The sequence below is a fragment of the Drosophila eugracilis genome, unplaced genomic scaffold (assembly GCF_018153835.1).
Source record: "Drosophila eugracilis isolate 14026-0451.02 unplaced genomic scaffold, ASM1815383v1 contig_1722, whole genome shotgun sequence".
In the NCBI taxonomy this organism is placed as follows: Eukaryota; Metazoa; Arthropoda; class Insecta; order Diptera; family Drosophilidae; genus Drosophila; species Drosophila eugracilis.
The window spans coordinates 142,945-164,830 of NW_024572558.1; the positions used below are offsets into that span (position 1 = coordinate 142,945).

Sequence of the window (21,886 nt, forward strand, 5' to 3'; positions counted from 1 at the left end):
AGTTAAATCAACCAACATAGACTTAAATTTAACAAATACATTATTGACAAGAGAAAACGCTATGGTCGAGTGCCGCGACTATAAGATATCCGTTACTATTTTACACAATTTTAAAATATTCATTTTGCTAGTGGAAACTCCCAAGGCGCCACCTATTGTCGGAGAAATCATGTTGAGTAACTGATAGTGACGTTGCCCATATGAGGCATAATAACTTAAGTTTCTGAATAAATAATGTACCCATTTGAAATATCTTTGGGAAATCGATAGATATTGACAAAAATATGTTATTCAAGGTCAAACGAAGGCATTCATAATTATATTATAGACGCCACCGTTTCCGGTTTGTGGGCGTTAGAGTGGGCGTGGACGGATGAAACCTCGTGGCAAGTTGCTATGGCATCTCCTAAATACGCATTCTTAAGCAAAACATTTTAGCTTTTATAGTTTCCAAGTTTTTGCATTTTTGGTTTTAGGTTTTTTAAGCGTTAGAGTAAGCGTGGCTTGATCGGAAGCATCATAAAACCTACATGCTTAATTCGAACTTTCTATCTCTTATAGTTATCGAGATATCTTGGTAGTTATAGGTCCTCTTATAGTTTCTGAGATCTCAGACAGGCGTACATGGCTCAATCGACTTCGTTTTTGTTCCTGATCAAGAATATATATACTTTATAGGGTCGGAACGCTTCCTTCTACCTGTTACATACTTTTCAACGAATCTAGTATATCCTTTTACTCTACGAGTAATGGGTATAATAATCATTCTTGTTATGAGGTGTGCGAATTGCTTTTGGAAGTTATATAACCTGCACAATAGATGCTACAAGAAAAGAATCATGAGCCGAGCAAATGACTTGGACAAAATTTAAATTTGCACAGCACAACACAAGAATGATTAATCAAATTTGGCTTATTTCATAATATTATAATAATTATAAGAGACCAAATAAAATAAATAAATAAAAACAAAAATATTAAAAATCATATAGAGATAATAGATAATAAAATAGCTATATACTATAAGGAAAAAACTAAACTTTCGTATGAAAAAAAATAGAAAAGCAAAGCAACTTGTCATTATTATGGAATAGCCAGAACTTGCTGAGCGGATCTAAAATTTTAAAACGAGATTTGAAATAGCGTATATATGTCTAACACAAAATAGACAAACGCATACAGATGCAGGTAATAGGCACGCCTTAACATTAGTCGGCAGCTTTAACGAAGCTCGATTATTGATGTATTAACTAAAAAATAATTTCCAAAGAGTAAAAGAAAAGCATAATTTAAAGTTAACTTTGCCGTCTATTTTGAACACACCTGTAAAGTTGGAAGTCGGTGAAAACTCCTAAACTCGGACTGAGGATATTCAATTAAAAGAAGATTTAACAAATCTTACAAACCCTTCTGTTATCACAATGAATTCCAGAGATGAAGAAAGATGAGAAAGTGCTGAAAGCAGTCTTATAATGGTTGACACAGCCGCTGCCCGTAGGGCATATATTACGGAAATTGCACAAGCAGTCCCAGAATTTTACAGAAAGAAAGACCCGCTTGAAAAATTCTTAACGGCATTAAGACCGGTCAACCTAACAAAGGAAACTTATGAGGAAATTGCCGTGGAGTTGATTAAATCAAAAATAACGGGCACAACCCTCAATAAAATAAAAAATAAAACCACAATAGATGAAATAATTGCAAAAAGCCATACACTTTAACGCAGAAAGGCAAAACAGCCACTCAGTTCACAATTGAATTAGAAAATCTGCGAAAGCTTCTTGAAGCTGCTTATATTGACCAAGGCATACCATCTGAAAATGCTGACATGCTTAGCACTACGGAAGCCATTAACACAATGATTAGTAAAACTAGTCACGAAAGTGTTAAAACTGTCTTGGAGTCTGGTATTTTCACAACCATGGATGCTGCCGTTAGTGCAAACATTCTAGTACATAACTTACTGGTAGTGTGAATACTGTGATGAACTCTAAAAGAGGGAAGAGTAACACTTGTGGTAACTATCGTGGTAGAGGTAATGGTTATTACCAAAACAAAGGAAATAACTAAAATAATAATTACGGTAATCAAAACAACAATTACCGTAGAGGTCGAGAAAATGGAAACAACAATATTAACCGAGGCCGAAACAAAAACGTTAGAGAAGCCCAGAACAATCAGGGAAACTCTCAACAACCCTCAGATATTCAGCAGTTGGAAATTATGCGGTTCATACCATCAATCTTATTTTAAAAATATTTCAATGTAAAGATAAATAAAAAACTTGTATTTTTAATAGATACTGGCGCAGACATAGTATTGACAGTATATCTCAGCTAAAGGAAAATTCTGATATCTGTTATGATATCCAAACAAATAAGAAAATCAATATTTAAGGTCAAGACATAATACAGTCCAAAGGATTGATTTCAATAGAGATACAGACACCGACCCTATAAAGTATATTTATTCTTCATCAGTATCAATAGCGCAGTCGATAAAGCCATGTCCGTCAGTCCGTTTGTCCGTATGAGTTGAGATTAATCAAGCAGATTCTTGAGGTTCCTGTGCAGCGTAAGTTTATTTCAGCATCCTGTCACCCACACTCTAACGGGCACAAATCATGGAAAACTAAAATCACTGTAATCTTAGGAACTGTTAGAGCTAGAAAGTTGGGAATAAGTATGTATAATCTTGTGATGCCAGTGGATCTCAAGATGGTTCCACGCCCACTTCTAGGCCAAACAAGCTCGAAAGACGAATTTCGCTTTTTCAAGAAAGGCTAATATCTCGGTAACTATAAGAGATAGATAAGGGATGTCGTTTTTTATGAAGCTCCAAGTGCATATTTTTACACCATCTGGATACACCCACTCTAACCGATCAAAAAACGCGGAAAATCAAAAATTCAAAATTCTCGGGAACTATAAAAAAGTTCAGAGATGCAACTGCAGCTCGACATGAGTCCACAAACTGCGGAAAACTGGGGTTGTCCATAATATTATAAAGTCTTTCTTGGTTTGACCTTGTATAAAATTGTCTTGTCAATATCTATCGATTTACCAAAGATTTTTCAAATCGGAAAAATGTGTCGCTATTTATGAAGAAATGTAGATTATAAAGCCTCACATGGACAGTGACGTCCCCATCAGTTAGTAAACATGTTTTTTAACAAAAGGTTGCACTTTGTCCATTACCACTAGCAAAATTAATGTTTTAAAATTATGAAAAACAGTAACGGGTAATCCAAACTGTTAAGTAGTTTGCTATAGGTAGAATAAATAGTGGTTACTGTATTTGAATTATGAATACCATCAGCATTGCCTTTATCCATTTTGTACACAACAGTTGTCCGTCAACCCGAAGTTTGGTCAAATTTTATAAGAATTTCAAATAAGAAACGTTTTTCCTTCTTTACGAAAACGTTCATCGAGGACATTTCCGTTGTATTCGTATTGATTTCAAACCCAAATCTTCAAGCGATTAAATTATTATTTTTATTATTATTATAATTAAATTCCTGATGTTAAAGAAAAAACTAATTCGGTCCAAAAATAATTTTGGTACTTAAGCTCTTTTTAATTCTCTCTGCAAAGGTAAATGCCTTGACCCATCAGACCCGAACCCTGAGAATGTTTCGATCAATTATAACTAAAACATAATTGTTAGCTGCTGACCGTAATAATTTTTAGAGTTATTTGTCCGTATTTATAATATTTTTGTTAGTAATTCAAATAGAATAATTTAATTTGCTCAAAGTAAGATTTTGTTAATATGTATGTTCATTCTTTTAGGCTTTCAAGTTAACATATTTAAGGAGTAACTCATAAGTCGGTTAAAATCGTGGTCGTTTCTTGGCTCACACTAATGCCTTTATGTGAAAACTCAGCATAAGACGCCGATAGGGGCACAGCCTGATTCTTGGCATGGTGAGTTATGCATTTTCTGCTAGTGTCAGCATTTTTGTATGACAAGCGGTCGGCTTGCCGGCCACGTTTAACCAGGCTTCAAATGCAGCTTCAAATTTGCAAAAAAATAACAACAAGCACCTACACAAAAAAAACAAGAGGAAACGCTATAGTCGAGGGCCGCGACTATAAGATACCCGTTACTGTTTTACACAATTTTAAAATATTCATTTTGCTAATGGAAATTCACAGGGCGCCACCTATTGCCAAAAAAAAGCATGTTGAGTAACTGATAGTGACGTCACAAACCATATAAGGCCTTATAACCTAAATTTCTTTATAAATAGCGAAATAATGTTCCGATTAAAAAAATCTTTTGTAAATCAATAGATATTAACAGAAATAAGTTATTCAAGGTCATACGACGGCATTCATAATAATATTATAGACGCCACGGATGAAAACTCGTGACAAGTTGCAGTGGTATCTCTAAAATCTTAAGCCTAACTTTCTAGCTCTTATAGGTTCCGAGATTTTTGCATTTTTGGATTTCCGGGTTCCAACATAAGATGCGCTGGCATCTAAAGATTATACATACTGACTTTCTAGCTCTAATAGTTCCTGAGATTTCAACGATTTGTGCTGTAATAAACTTGCGCTGCGTAGGGACCTCAAGAATCTTCATGCCTAATCTCAATTTTGTATCTGTTATAGTTCCTGAGATCTCATCGTTCATACGGACAGACGGACGAGCGGGCGGACAGACGGACGGACAGAGACGGACATGGCTCAATCGACTACGCTGTTGATCCTGATCAAGAATATATATACTTTATAGGGTCGGAATCGATTCGTTTTACCTGTTACGTACTTTTCAACGTATCTAATATACGTGTTGTGGTGACTTAATTTATTTCAAATTTTCATATCGAAACCTTTTAGAAGTTATACGGTGTTAAAGTAAGGTGACTTTCAAATTTCAAATTTTCAAATTTTTCGATTATCTTCGTTTTGGGAACAAGAAAAGTACATGGGCCAAACGGTGAATATGGTGGCTGGGCATATTGTGGGTGTTGTTTTGGCCAAAATCCAAACCTTTGATCCTATTTCATAGCAAAAATCGCCGAGCTCGCAAAATAACTTGTAATTAAAAAAGGGTTCCTTGTAATGTGAGAGTGTACCAAATAACAAAAAAAAATCTAATCAAAATTTATTAACCTTTTAATGTACGAGTAACGGGTATAATAAACTAGAACGTTATATAAACAGACGAAATTTTTTAAAAAATTATTTAAGCATTCCTAAAGCAGGTGTGATTTGTTTTGTGAATTAAAAATATTTGCTCTACCGCCTTCAAATAATAAACAAAAATGCTTAATACTCGGATGCCAAAAGCCCGGATATTCGTCTTAAATATATATATTATTATTTTAAAACTGCAGAGCCAAATTAATTTAAGCCATAAATACACATATTATATAAAATAAATAATAAATATATAAAATTCCAAACATAAATGAATGTCAGCCAAATCAAATATTTGGCACTAAGTGTTTAATGTTGACAATAGAGTAGCCTTATAGCTTTCAGGGCCCATATAGGCAGGTTAAACGCGAAATTTAAAATTAAAGCGAAGAAAAGTGGAACCAAGAGCTCCAAGGGTATCAACCACCACAGGTACAGGAAGAAGACATAGACATTATGAACGCAGCCAACATAGAAGCTTTGGTTCAGGTCGCAATGGCTCAACAGTAACAAATGCTTATTGTGGAATTAATTTTTTTTTTGTTAAACCAATAAATACATTTATTGAAGGTCGATCAGTCAACTTAATGGGTATAATACATTGGGCATAATATTAACTTTAACAAATAACAAGAATACGTAACAGGATGGAAATTATTCAGAATTATTGTTTTAGGACTCGAGTAACATGGCGTCCTCTAGTCCAGAGATTAGCAGGGTGCCTTCGCTTTAGACGTCGTTTAAGTCTTGAGTTAGCCAGGGAAGAAGCTAAGTGGTTGGTGTGAGCTGCAAGTCGATTGTTGTACCGACTCGTGTGCCTGTTTATCTGTTCCGTAACAGAGGGAATGAGGAGGACACTTGCTAAAGCTTCGTTCTTGACTTACCATCCGCAATGCCCGGTCTTGAACTCTTTGTACTTTCATGACGTTAGAGTCTGGAGCCATGCTCCATTATTGGATACAGTACAACACCGAGGGCACCACAATCTATTTATAGAGTAGCACTTTGTTACCAAGACAAAGCTTGCTGGTTGGCTTAAGCAACCAGTTGAGTTTCCTAAGCTTAGATCGACAAGTTGCTACTATTTTCTGAATATTATGTTTCCACGTGAGTCGCTTATCCAGTATAAGACCTAAGTACTGCGCCTGTGATGATTGTGGAATAACATCGTGAAGTTTAACCTCAAGGAGGGACTGCATGCTCAGACTAAAAAAGCAGTGTTGACTTCCTTCCTTCTATTAATAGCTATGTTCCACCTGTTAGTCCACTTGCCTTATAAGTCCAGAAAATTCTTTGAGTGATTCCTTGATGCTTCAATACTGATCATCTCGTCATCGGCGTAGGTGGGCAGGAGTGTGTTTGTCTGATTAAGACATGGCAGATCTGTGGAACTCCAGCGTGAACAGTTCTTACGCTTGAACTCACCCTTCTTACCTCAACGTCGATCGATAAAACGTCGATCCAGTAAATATGACTTAAGTAAAAGGAATTGGCCAGTCGGGAGAAGAAATTTCAACTTATACAGCAAGCCGTCATGCCAAACGCGAATGAAAGCTTCCTTAACGTCGAGAAAGATAGCAGTGCTGTATTGCTTATTCTCAAAGGCATTAAAAATGTGGTGTACAACTAGATGGGCTTGCTCAGGCGTCCCATGTTGATGTCTAAAACCAATCTGATGGTCGGGAATGGCGTCTTGAACGGTTATTACTACCATTATTCTATTAAGAAATATATTCTCGAATATTTTAAAGAATATATTATTATTATTATTTATAAATCGACAAGGTTCTCCGGTTTCTCTGGTTTTGGTATCATCAATATCTCACAACACTACCATTGGGAGGTGGTGGGAAGTGGTGGATACGTAATATTGATTTGATAAGGAGAACAAAGAACAGGACTCCCTTTTTAGGCAAAGCCTTAGCGACCCTGCTGGCTATGCCATCGGATCCCGGCGCCTTACTAGAATGCTGGAGGATGGAGAATGAGGAGGCTTACTTCCTGTGGACTTATGTGTTGAGTCGGGACTGCATCCGGCAAAGAAGCGTTGAGGAAGGCCAGTGTATCTTCGACGTTCACAGAGCTCGCGAGTTAAACGGCTAAAGCCGTTTCTAGAGAAAGTGAGCAAAACCTTATGAGATTTCTGACTCAGATTTGCACCAAGTACCGTCAGTTTTCCTAATAGGATTCCTTCTGAGAGGCTGTCGTTTAAGTTTCCTTGTAGGTTTCCAGAGGTTAAAACCGTATGGTTTGGCCCACATTAAGAAGCATTTCCTCAAAGTACTCTGGTTTGGTTTTATGTAGTAGCTTTTTAAGTTCGTCTTGCTTGTCGATACGCTGTTTCAACTGCTGTCAACTGGATCCTGGGAAGGAAGGTTTTGACTATAACTGAGACACATATATATTTGGACTTTGTACTTAGACTTTGGGACTGGTAACAAAGGATTGGTAAACATGCAAGTTGTAGTACGATATTGAACAAAAGTGTATTTCACTGAGGACCATAATATCAATATTATGACTTTGAACAAAGAGCTATAGATCAAGGGCTTTGTTAGCAAGACCGTCAGGACTCCACACACCAATGTTAAGACCGATTTGACTCATGGTTACAAAATTACCTTCAGGGAAACCCTGAGCCGAACCATCATTTGGAAGATCTTGTCGAACTGGGCAACAAGGACCGACAGTCTTTCATTGGATTGCAAGAACATTTGCTCTTGACGTTGCCATTGAAAATCGTTGATCGATTGCTGGGTGCTGCGCCGCTGTTTTTGGATAACTTGCAGTTGCTGAGGCACCTGCTGCTGCTGCCAAGGTGGTGCTTTTTGATGACGAAGCTGACTCTGATTCACCTCACAGTGAAAGAGACCTGTGGGGAACAGCGTTGGCGTAGGAGCCACATGGTTTGTCCGGTAGCTTGGGCTAGACAGCTGCCGGGGAACGATGCTTCGCTTTGATGTGACATTTTTCCGCAGTTTAGCAATCTTTTCATACACAACGAAACCCTTATAGCTAGCTGTATGGTTGCCGCCACAGTTAACACATTTAACTGTGGGAACATACTTTCAGTCGGCCTCTAAGCCGTGATGCAAGCCTCATCTGACGTAGTTGGAGAGCTTTTGATAATGATTTTTGGTGTGCCCAAATGCTTGGCATCCTTTTTATAAGGGAGTTCGACTTCTACCCGTTGCCGACAAAGAGTCTTGACCTCATGAATTTTTTTATTTTTTGCCGCCGGTTCGAGTTCGACAAAGACTAGGTTGACAAACTGTGTTTTGCCAAAAATGATCCTGGGTCTTTTGATATGCCGAACCGTGGTGAGCTGAGGTTAGACTTTCCTTGATGTTGTCATCTGGCGTAGAATGATGGATACCACGTATAACAATACGATAGGATCTCTCTTAGTTGTCACGAATGGAACGGCACTTTTTTCGCAGTCAAGGATTACGTAATAGCTCAGTACGCATCAAAGTGTACAGCTAGGATGCTAACAGAGATATTGTGATGGTATTTGAGGAATACTAAGGGTAAACAATCTGGTCTGTCGATCTGATAAGACCGTTAAAGTTTTCACAATGATCAACAACAATAGGTGTGGCTTGTGGCAGGGAAGTTGTTCCTGGCTTCCAGACGCACGGATGAGATTATTACTGTTGTTGCTCAATATCACTGTTGATGTTCGACAGTTCAGAGAAACGATTAGCAGGAACAGTAGTTTACATATCAGAGTATAGCTGTGAATCCAATACCAGTGGCGTGCGACATACTGTTACACAGAGTAAAGCCGATTCCAGAATTTACCGGGATAGGGGATGAGCGCTGCTGGTATCGCAAAATACAGTGCTTCATTTTGATGCCTTTTGGCTGGATTAGACTGCTCTTACGCAGATAACAAGTCCTTGCACCACTTACGGCAAGGGCTTGAATCGGGGAGGTATGAGGTAAATATGATGAGGTTGAACGAAAGTTAGCCCTTGTAACAAACAAAATCGTTAGACTCAGTAAGAGTCACACTGCTCACTGCGGTCGTGTTCCCAGCGCAGCCCAAAGTTCTGCCAGCAGCACTGGCACTCGCTAGGGAAGCAGAGGCCAGTATTGAACGAAGTATGTTCGCGGCCACATATGCCAATGCTGTCGAGCAGAGAAATTAGAATACTTACTTCCACAAGGGCCAACAGTGTAAGAAGCAATGGAAGGCGCACTGAATGTAATTGAGCAGGACAACGACTCACTTGACTCGAACTATGAAAATTCTGATAGACACTGGGGCGGTAAAGAATTATGTTAAGCCCATAAAGGAGTTAAAACATATAATGCCTGTCGACTCCCCATTCACTGTGAGTACCATACATGGCTCCAGTAAAATAAAAAACAAATGCTTAATGCATATATTTGGCCTAAAGGCCGCCTTCTTTTTGCTAGATACTCTAAGTACTTTTGATGCTATTATAGGTTTCGATTTGCTAACGCAGGCGGGAGCGGCATTAGACTCACGTATCAGCGAAATTAGGCACGGAAACGTCAGCGAACAGCTTAAATTCTTCGACTGTCCCAACGTGAATTTCACAAATGTCGATGAAATAGTAGTCCCAAAGTCAGTGAAAGCAGAATCTAGGAAAATTATCCTTAAGAGAAGAAAAGTGTTTTCGAACTCGAACGAGGAGCTTCCATTTAACACCTCGGTCATTGCTAGGACTCGTACGGAAAGTAACGAACCAGTTTATTGTAGGCTATATATCCCATGGGAGCGGCTGAATTTGTTAATAAAAAAAATCAAACAGCTACCAAAGATCGGTATTATTCGCCCTTCTAGGTAGCCAGTAGTCGCGTGCCGCGACTATACGATTCCCGTTACTATTTTACACAATTTTAAAATATTCATTTTGCTAATAAAAATTCACAGGGCGCCACCTATTGCCAAAAAAAGCATACTTGGTGGTCGTATGTGTGGGTGTGGACGCATAATAGTACCACTATAAGATGCGCTGGCATCTAAAGATTATACATTATGAATTTCAACTTTCTAGTTCTAATAGTTCCTGGAATTTCAGCGATTTTAGTTTTTCGCGATTTATAGGTGTTAGAGTGGGCGCGGCAGGATGCTGTAATAAACTACCGCTGCGTAGGGACCTCAAGAACCCTCATGGTTATTCTCAACTTTGTATCTCTTATCGTTTCTAAGATCTCAGCGTTCATACGGACGTACGGACAGACGGACAGACGGACATGGCTCAATCGACTTCGCTATTGATCCTGATCAAGAATATATATACTTTATAGGGTCGGAAAAGCTTCCTTTTACCTGTTACATACTTTTCAAGAAATATAGTCTACCCTTTTAGTCTACGAGTAACGGGTATAAAAAGACTGGAGATTAATTTTAGGAAACTGAATGAATGGACCATTGCTGATCGTTACCCAATGCCAGGTATTTTTATGATTCTAGAGAACTCTACCCTGGACCTTGTTCATCTTTAGATCTTTCCTAGGATTGGCCAGTTATTGGCGAAGCTTTGGCAAAGACTTCACTTCTATAGCAAGACCATTTACGTCCATACTCAAGGGAAAGAATGGCTCGGTGAACAAACATATGTCAAAAAAGGGGGGGGTCGAATTTTATGAGAGCCATCGCAGCGCGTTTGAGTACCTGTGGACCATTTTATCATCAGAAGAGCACTGAAGGAGTTTAATGGAATACTCAGCAATGATAGACGAAACTGCTGAATTGTCCGATTTTTTCCTCAATGTCGCAAATGCGAAAATTGCTAGAGGTCGAAACTGATATTAGCAGCTTATTGACCGTATTAAAAGTACACCATACGATGGCCCGGAGTCTAGACTTTTTAGCTACCGCACTTAAGGTGGTAGCGGTCATCCTGACTCATTTGACATTGAAATGCTTACAATGTCCGAGTCCCGGTGATAGAGTCAAAGAACAGGCTGATAATCATCAACACGCAAACGCATGATACAATCAATAAGCTCACAGATACTGTTAATAAAATTATTAAAGCAAAACAAAACGATATAGGAGACATTTCACACTTATACAAGGTTCTTTCTCGGGTCACCTTAGTGCCTTTATATGCAGACTGTGAGTTATGCATTTTCTGCTAGTGTCAGCATTTTTGTATGACAAGCAATCGGCTTGCCGACCACGTTTAGCCATGGTACAGCTTATAAGTTTCATTTTGGCTTTTATCAAAGCTCCATCAAGTCAACTCCAGCGATAGCTCTTTAATTTTTTCTTATACGACTTTTTTGCAAGTAATTATGCGTTTTCGGTACCAAACAATATTTAACTCCGATCATAACAGTAATGTCTCTAACAGTAAATCTACGAAAGTCAAGCGACTCGATTCGATGTACAGTTCAGTATTAAATGCATAATGATTTTAAAACATCTGAAATCGTTCGTAGGACTATCTTCTACCGTTGACAAGACTAAAAGTCTTAGCACCCTTTCCTTATAGCAACACCCATTCTGAAGATCATTAGACTTTATCCATCAAATATGTATTATAGAGTGATGTTTTAAGCGTAGTTACTGGTTATTTGTAGAGTAAAAGGGTTTACCACCTTCGAAACAATAGCGAAATCGATTGGGACATGTCCGTCTGTCCGTATGAACGCTAAGAATCTTAAGGTCCCTACGCAGCGCAAGTTTACTTCAGCATCTAAAGCCCACAGATCACGGAAAATTAAAATTGCGAAAATCGTAGAAACTATAAGAGCTGGAGAGTTGAAATTAAGTTGTAAAATCTTGAGATGCCAGCGCATCTAATGGTGGTGGAATTATCCGGCAACATCCACTATTAAGCGTAGCAAAGACGGTTATCGCATTTTGTAGAAAAGCAGATATCTCGGTAACCATAAGAGTTGTAAGTTGTTTTTTTCCGCGGAAAACCTCGGCGTCCATTATATTATAGTGTATGTCTTCGTTTTACCGTGTAAAACATAATATCTTTGAATATCTATCGATTTATCAAAAAATTTTCAAATCGGAACATTCTTTTGCGATTTATAAAGAAATGTAGATTATAAAGCTTCACATGGGCAGAGACGTCACTATAAATTACTCAACATGCTTTCTCCGACAATAGGTGGCGCTTTGGGAGTTTCCACTAGCAAAATGAATATTTTAAAATTGTGTAAGACAGTAACGGGTATCTTATAGTCGAGAAACTCAACTATAGCGTTTCCTCTTGTTTATTCATATAACCCCTGATCACACCGACAACACTTTATTTTTTCATAATCTATGGTCACGTCATAGACAGACTACAAGTAAGAATACTCCTAAGCTCTCCTCGGACCACATTCCTATCCTGGCCACACTGCATGCCACACCTGTGACAAAACCGCAGCGCTTGCAACTCTTTCCCAGAGGAGCTAATATGAACGCTTATACACCATTCCAAGAACAACTGAGCGGGGTTAATTTACAAATTCAGGAACCTTCAGACATTGACAATGACATCAGCCTTTTCATGCAAAAGATAAACCAAGCTGCTGAGATAGCTGCACCCAGAAATCTTCAAAATACTATTATCTGGCCACACCCACCAATAGCTCAAAAGACGGTTTTCGCATTTTTTAGAAAAGCTGATATCTCGGTATCTATACGTGATAGAAAGTTCGGATTAATCATGTATGTTTTTATGATGCCCCAATGAGAATTGTTTTTCTTCTATCTACCCACGCCCACTGTTACGCCCACAAAACCCAGAAACCGAAAATGCAAAACTCTTGGGACCTATTAGTGCTAGAAAGTTAGGCTTAAGAATACGTACTTAAGACACACAACACATACACCACAGCAACTTGCCATGATTTTTCATCCGGCCACGTCCACTCTAACGCCCACAAACCGCGAAAAACTGTGGCGTCTATAATATTATTATGAATGCCCTCGTTTGACCTTGTATAACTTATTTCTGCTAATATCTCTCGATTTACCAAAGATTTTTAAACCATCAGTTACTCAACTTGCTTTCTCTGACAATATGTGGCGCCTTGTGAATTTCCACTAGCAAAATGAATATTTTAAAATTATGTAAAACAGAATGGGGTATCTTATAGTCGCGGCACTCGAATATAGCGTTTCCTCTTTCCTCTTTCCTCTGAATTTACATTTACTGGTGAAACGCAAAATTATGTTTTGCGCAATTTTTAGCCAAATCTTCTTAGGGATAATATTATACAATTACTAGATAAGATAAATAATACGCCGCCATCACGTAGTTTGGAACCATTTAATTGCCTAGATGTACATACAATGCTTTGCCGCAAGAACCCTTTAGTGTGATTTGTTTTAAATTTACTGCTCTTCATTATTTATTTTGTATTCTACTTCTGTCTTGAGATACAGAATTTTATCATATCTGCGTAGTAGTTAGTTATGTTCCCATAGCGTTTTTTCTCTATTAAATAATTTTGTTCGCAATATATGGATTTCGCGCTTAAGAACTCGTTTTTAGTGATAAGAGTACATCAACGTTCGACAAATAATAGTATTAAATAAGAATACGAATCCATATTATTTGATGCATTAACTTTGTGTAAAACCAACGGAGTGAAAGGTCTTCATTATACAAAAGAATGCCATAGAATAGAATGTTCATATTTCATTACCTTTATGATCGAGCTCATTTCATTTACGTAAATGCGCTCAGTCTCCAAAATTTCCTTTAGTACATGACCATGCCTGAGAAAACGTAGTTCAGCATCCTGAAAAAAGGTTTAAGCTTTTTTAATTCGTTTTTCGTATTTTCGTAAGTAGAATAGATTCAGTAGATTAAATTTAAATGTAATGTTAACAGGATGCCCACCAACCAACCATAAAAGAATTTAAACATCTTTTTTTAAATTAAACAAGAGGAAACGCTGTAGTCTAGTGCCGCAAGTATAAGATACCCGTTACTGTTTTAAACAATTTTAAAATATTAATTTTGCTTGTAGAAATTCACAAGGCGCCACCTATTGTCAGAGAAAGCATTTTGAGTAACTGATAGTGACGTCACAAGCCACATGAGGTCTTAGAACCTAAATTTCTTCATAAATAGCAAAATAATGCTCCGATATAAAAAATCGTTGGTAAATCGATAGATATTAACAAAAATAAGTTATACAAGGTCAAACGAAGGCATTCATAATAATATTATAGACGCCACAGTTTTTCGCGGTTTGTGGGCGTTAAAGTGGGCGTGGCCGGTTGAAACCTCGTGGCAAGTTTCAGAGGCATCTCTTTCAGACGTTTAACGAATAGTTACCGAGATATCCGCTTTTCTAGAAAATGCGAAAACCGTCTTTTGAGCTTGGTGGGCGTATGGATGGGTGTGGCCGGATAATAGTACCACTTTAAGATGCGCTAGCATCTAAAGATTATACATACTGGATTTCAACTTCCTATTTCTAATAGTTCCTGGGATTTCCGCAATTTTAGTTTTAAGCAATTTGTAGGCATTTGTAGGTTGCTACGTCAAGAATCTTCATGGTTAATCTCAACTTTGTATCTCTTATAGTTCCTAAGATCTCAGCGTTCATACGGACGTATGGACAGACGGACATGGCTCAATCGACTTCGCTATTGATCCTGATCAACAATATATATATACTATATAGGGGAAACGCTTCCTTCTACCTGTTACATAATTTTCAACGAATCTAGTATACCCTTTTACTCTACGAGTATGGGGTTTAAAAATGGTTTCCAGCTCTACGGAGGCGGTTATTTTCAACGCCTTACCTTACCTTCGGCGCTTATAAAGGCAGGTACCAGATCGGAAAAATATGTTACGTCTCTGTAAGAATGCTTATGATTTATGATTCATGATTGCACTATAAATGCAAGCCATAATTGCTTCTTCTTGTTGCGTCTACAAAAGTCAAGCGGCTTAATTCAATTCCAAGCTCCGATGGCGTATCTTCGTATTCTTTTACTCTAAGATTTAAAATCTAATAAATTAATGAATGGACAAAAAATATGTTCTTAAACCTTCCAGTTTTAAAAAGAACGGAAATAAATGCTAGAAGACACCAAATAAGTGAAACCGAAAAATAAAACTTTAATTATGAACCAAAAGCATAAATATATACAGTGATGGAAGAAATAATAGAAACGAATTTTCACTTTGGGTTTGAATACGTATTTTTAATAAGGAAGGTGGTGATGAGTGGATATTTTAATTTTAATTTTTTGATTTATTAGATGTATATAGCATTATGTTGCCATCTCATGTTTGATCGTCCTTTTGGTGTATTTGGGATCGAATGCTGTGTTTTTTGGACATCTAACATGGAGTCTACCATCAGATCCAAACAAATCAATTTTTGTCTCATCGGACCAAAGGATATTTTTCCAGTTCGGGAGGGTCTCTTGGTTTTTGGTGGCAGCATAATGCTATGGGGATGTTTCTCTGCTTCAGGTGTTGGTCCACTATATTGGATACAGGGCAATATCTGTGCTACAGACTATTTAAACATAATGATGGACGTTAAGTTAACATATGCCGAAGATGAAATGCCTTTGAAGTGGGAAATTATTCAGGATAACGATCCCAAAGACACATCGTAGCTTGCTAAAAAGGGGATCCAGGACAATAAAGTCGGCGTTATGGATTGGTCAGCTTAGTCACCCGACTTAAACCGTATTGAGTATTTGAGGGGCATTCTTAAAAACGTTTATGTGGTTTCCAGCCAAAAAAAAAAGGAGCATTTGTGGGAGAAAGTCCAGGAGGAGTGGTACTCCATTGAGCCAGCAATATGCTCCTATCTGGTGGAGTCTATGCCTCGTATGTGTGCCGGAATTTTTGAAAAACCATGGTACCGCAACAAAATATTAAACCTGAAAACATTTCATGGTTAATTTTGCTAAGCTAGTCAATTGGTAAGACGATTAGTCAGTTCGTTTCTATTTTTATTTCCAAGTCAAAAACATGAAATTTAACATAAATATAATTTTTTAGCTAAATGAATAAAGTTAAATGCATTTTTGTTTTTAGTATGTAAGATAAATGTATATAAAAAATGTATAAAAAAATTAAAATATCCACTCATCACCACGTTCCTTATTAAAAATACGTATTCAAACCGAAAGTGAAAATTCGTTTCTATTATTTTTTCCAACACTGTACATTCGCACATAAATTATTCGTACTCCCATGAGTGGCAAGTTTGTAACGAAAATTAAAATTTAATATCTCAAATGAAAGATATACATTTCGAGCATATATTTTTAACATAAAACTAACAAGTTTTAACCTAAATACTAGATAATTTCCTTACTAACATAAAAAAGTCATTTTTGAACGCACAAAATTGAATTCCAAGTTCTCTTAAATTTGTACTGTATCCATCGTCGTTCGTATTTCAATAAGATAACGACCCAAAATATTTTTCATATTTAGTGCAAGAGTGGCATTTATATCACTGCAAGGAGCTTACACCGCCTCTGCAATCACCAGATTTGAATCCCATAAAACATTTATGGAATATGCTACAGAAAATATCATCGAAGAAATCCTTAAAAAACGCTTTATAAAAATGAAGTGTCACCCATAAAGGGTGATAGAGGCAGGTATCATATCAGAAAAATATGTTGTGTATGTGTAGATGATGATGATCTTGATGATGAAGATATCACTACAAAATCACTTAGTGCAGTACTTAAACGAGAAAATGGCAGCTTAGCAACCAATTCTGTCGAATCTAGTAAAGAAGTAGTCAACTCAACTACAGGGGGTCCCATATAGCGTTTGCTTTTTGAATTATCGATAATTTTGACTTTGAAATTTCGAATATCATTGTCAATGTGTCACATATTTAGTAGAAGGTTCGTTGTTATACGAAATGGTTAAGCTTACGCTCGAAGAAAATCGCCTTTCACGCAGTTTGTGAATAGATTTGTGAATCGTGTGCGTGAGACTGGATCGTTTGTGGATAAAAGAACGAGTTTACGTGCTCGTCCAGTTCGGTCGGTCGAAAATATCGCTGCGGTGGCCGAAAGTGTCAATGACAACCCGTCGACGTCAACTCGGCACGAGGAAGGAGCCGCCGTAACTGTTAATGGTGTCCGCTTTCGCGGCATGTTTAACGACTTTCTTTCCCCGAATGGTGGAGGACTCTATGTCGACAAAGCCAACGTCACAATCGATCTTTTGCGCGGTACGTTCGAAAATCGCATAAGCCGAAACGGCGATGTCAACTGGCCGCCTCGCAGCTGCGATTTGATACCATTGGACTATTTTTTATGGGGTGGCTTCAAGGATTAGTGTTACGCCAAACACCCAGAGACCATTGAATCACGAGATTGAAGTTGCCATCAGGGCCATCAGGGCCATTGAGGGCCATTCTATCGAAAATGTGTTTAAAAATTGGGTCAACTGAATGGGCTACTGCACAGCCAGTTGAAGCAATCAAAAATACACGTTTTTTATATCGATTTAAGAACGCAAATCTTTTGTGGGCCACTCTTTATTTACCTTTACTAAGCAACTAAATTATGGCATTGCAAAAATTTCGAAATAGTAAAAAAAATATAATTTGCTCTGCCTTCATTTTGCCGAACACAATTTTGTCGAAAACTTTAAGTACCAGTGTGATGCACACAAACACAGTTTGTTATTCCCTTTAAGTAAGATGCAACTTATCATACATTGAATCTCCAGCTCTGAATTTCCTTTATAAATTTAAAATTCCTCAGACCAAAAAAGAATTACTTTCGAAAAACTACAGCGCTAATTGAATACAAATTTCGCAAATATTCGTACTATCAAAATGTTTTAAATAACAATAGGAAGTTCCCTTATTTTTGTTCTAATTGCTTATTTTTTATGGATTAATTGGAATGAATATTTTGAATCAATAAAGCTACTATTCATGTGCCAAACCACGTGTTATACGTGTATATCCATGTCTCAGTCATTCAAAAAAAGAAAAGAATAAAAATCACTCAACACAGTACCGGATTAATAATTCGTATTATATTTACAGCCTCGAAATTAACAATTTTTCTACAAAGCTCCAAACATTTTCTCTGGACTCGAAATTAAAAGAAGGCAAAATTAAGGCGGACAATTTCTGACTCGGTAATTGAATGCACTGAAGGAAAATCTCCACTATAGTGCTGCTAAATTGGGTCTAGAAGGCGAAAATTTAATTTTTTTTAAAGACAAAAATGTGGCCAGTTGTCAACACCATCTGAAATTTGCTGGTCAACCTTAAGCTCAAATTCCGCGAAAAGACGATTTCGTGGAAAAATAATATCTAAAAGATATTAGAAAAATGGAATGGCCAAGTATATCCGAAGAAACGTACCAAAAATGAGTGGAATTGATTCAGAGAGGCTTGGAAGCTATTAAGGAAACCAACGGCTTTATTGCTAAATCAAAAAAACGAATACTTTGTTAATGTAAGATTTCTTAGTTTTCATGATTTCGTAGGAAAAACAGTAATGGACCTCAAAACGTTTTTGTTAAATTTTGAATCTTAAAATAAAATAATTTAAAACAATTACTTCCGTGCACCATTTTTACTCTTTCATTAAGAAAAACATGGATTTAGTCATGTAGTACCGCGCAACAAATACTATATTGACTAACTACAGTTGGCACATAATTTATTCGTACATCCATGAGTTGGAAGTTTATTCCCTAATAACTCGAGAAATACGTAAGGACTTTAATCTTTAGTGGGTCCTTCGTTGGCCTTAATGGAAGCTTGTAAACGTCGACACATGCTTTTTATAAAGTTGCTCGTCTCGTCAGCATCAATTAAATCCCATTCAGGTATTAATGCGCTTTTTAAAGATTCCTTCAAGGATATGTTGTTCTTTTCTGGACGATATCCCATAAAATATCCCATAAGAGTTCAAATCTGGTGATTGTAGAGTCGGTTCTTGATCCTTGCAGTGATATAGAAGCCACTCTTGCACTAAATACGACAAATATTTCGGGTCGTTATCTTTTTGAAATACGAAAGACGCTGGATTCTGTCCAAGTTTAAGAGCACTTGGAATTAAATTTTGGCCTAAAATGACTTTATACATAAATTTATTAATTTTATCTTCCATAAAGACCATTCGACCCACTCCACCTGCTGCTATACACCCATAAACCATTACATTCTTGCCAACGCTCTTAAAAGCTGGAATCAAGTATTTTCCTTCATGGCTTCATTTTATGAGATTATCTAGTATTTAAGTTTAAACTTGTTATTTTATGTTATGGTCGAAATGTATATCTTTCATTTGAGATATTACATTTTAATTCCATTATGTATTTCTGGAGATATTAAGGAATAAACTTGAAACTCATGGGGGTACGAATAAATTATGTGCCGACTGTATAAGTTAGAGAGTGAGGATTAGACATGTGTATTTTTCAGATGCCAGCACATCTTAAGCTTTTTCTATTATCCAGACACGCACACTGTTTGCGAGAAACAGATCCAGGTTTCTGTAGAAACGCTAGGAGACAATAAGTGATAAAAAGTTGGGATTAATCATGCAGTTTCCAATGACACAACCGAAGCGTCCACGTGAAAAACGTAAAACACTAACATCTCGGAAACTTTAAGTGATACCGCAGCTCAAGGTGGTTTTATCATCCGTCCAGCTCCACTCTAACGCCTAAAAGACGCTTAAAATTAAAAAAAAATTGAATAAGACAGTAACGTGTATCTTATAGTCACGGAACTCGATTAAATCATTTCCTCTTGAAAACAGCTCATATAAATCGTAATTAAGCGTTAAGGTACAAATAAATAGGCCAAATCAGTTATATACTGTATATCACCAAGTCACGCTTCAGCGATACCAGCAGAAACGTTAACTTCGAAACCTAGCATTTTTTGATCCTACCTTTTGCATCTTACCTTTAGCAGAATTACCTTTTTTTGTTTAAAATTTTCGGTTTCACTCCTGGTTTCAAGTTTTTGTATAGAACTAGATGAATCGCAGGAATTTCTATCGAAGTAAGAGCAATCATCACCGTCACAAGAATACGTGCTACAGTTATCGTCCAGGTTGGTCGGAAAGTCGTCATAAGAGTTGTTCCTAAAAACACCCTCCAAGGCATTGGAACAACTATGGGAATAGTAGTACAAAGGTACTCTGGAATATTTGTGCTCATTCCATTCACTGCAATCTTCTTCATAACTATGCTCAGAACTGTTACCCAAACAGGTTCCGCTGCAGCTGCACAATGAAACCGAAGTGCTTGATACAAAACGAATTGAGTGCAACCTAGACGGTGCCATAAATTTATTTATGTCGTTGTAGTTGCCTTTTGAAAATATAGCTCCGTTTTCCATTTTAAAAGGTGTGATAAATTTCCCAGAACGGATATTGGCAGTAGGTGATTGTCGAGAGTCGGCGTTCAATAAAACTAAACTGCCATTAAGTGTTAGCTCCTGTTGTATATCATTTAAACTTTTTAATTTGCGTCCCAAATCAATATTACACTTCTTTACTTTTTCTGCGGTAGCTTTTAACAATTCAGTAGTTGTAGCCTTGGTTACATTTTTTTTCGAAAAGTTCTGCAAATCGTTAAGGTTTTCATGGGGTTTTACTTTATCAAATCTATAAAGACTTTCATAATTTTTGGTCACTATGTGTTCTTTAATATTTTCGTATTCAGCAGATTCCCCATCATGGCACATTTGGAAATGATTACATTTTTCTTTGCTGTAATGATTAGATGGAGCCGAGATGCCCTTATCGTAGAAACTTTTTAGAAAAAAGCATCGAGATATTTTGGGGCTGGTTTCATTGGGTTTCGTTGTCGGTTTATCAATTTGAAGCTTTAGTTTTGTGTTTAACTTGTAATCTCTTGTTTCTATGCGTGCGATTCGATCTGCTCGTGATCTGATGGCGCTAGTAACAGTACTGGCTCCTGTTCTATAATTTTGACATTTTTCTGATGGGTTATTTATATATGTGCTAAATTCACGGCGTTTCGGTTTTGGTGGTTTTGGATAGCATAAGAAATTCTCAGATCTAATTAAAGATAGACTTGTACCGATTTGATGACTATGGTTGATTTTAGATAGACTTCTAATCTGGCCTAGGTATCCATCAAAATTAGTTGAACGTTTTCGAAAATCGCTCGAACTTTGCACTATATTATTTTTGGGTTCGTAGAAATTATTAACCTTCAGCAACTCCATATCATATGTATTATCACAGTTACTCGGATAAAAACGTTTTCCTTCAACCATCTCCTGATAAGTTTGGCCTTGCATTTTGGTGTTAAATTTTTTTTCTTAAGCCGCTTCAAATTAAACTTACTAAAAATTCACATAGTAATTGTATTTTTTTTTTTAATAGTTATTTGGCTTTTTTAATTGGAAGCTGTAACTTTATTATTATTTATGCCATTTAATATTTATTTCTTAACTACACTTGAACATCGGTCTGCAAACTTTCCGACTATTGCTTGATGCAATATGATGTTGCTTCATCAAAAGGTCGAAATCACACTATTGCCTTGAAACCAGTTAAATACAGCTTGGGTTTGTACATTAGATGTTTGATACACTGAAACTATTTTATTCCTAAAGCCAAAAATATTTTATCGTTTATAGGAAGCACTAGTCTGTTATTACGGAAGGTAAGAAGTACAAGAATGCTTTTTAAAGATATAAACATATCTTTTTATACTTAAACATAAGTTCTTCTGCTTCTGAGAACTGACATTTGATATAAATATATTTTTTGATTGAATTAAGAG

At 36.9% G+C, this 21,886-nt stretch overlaps 1 protein-coding gene across 9 annotated transcripts in view; it reads right to left on the reverse strand.

Moving 5' to 3' along the window:
* LOC108105577 overlaps positions 1–21,643 on the reverse strand; it is a 65,180-nt gene extending 43,537 nt beyond the window's left edge. For 7 of the 9 annotated variants that reach the window (XR_005993977.1, XR_005993978.1, XR_005993974.1 and 4 more), the window contains exons 1-2: positions 20,031–21,643; positions 13,791–13,886 (exon numbers count right to left, since the gene is read on the reverse strand). Coding sequence is in view for 3 of the 9 variants with exons in the window: in XM_041819657.1 (XP_041675591.1) it covers positions 13,791–13,886; positions 20,031–21,398 (1,464 nt within the window). In the remaining 6 variants the exon portion in view is untranslated. Of the gene's footprint in view, positions 1–13,790; positions 13,887–20,030 lie in introns of those variants that run through there. The other 2 variants (XR_005993979.1, XM_041819661.1) reach the window with 2 other exon arrangements.
* Positions 21,644–21,886: the final 243 nt, after the last annotated feature.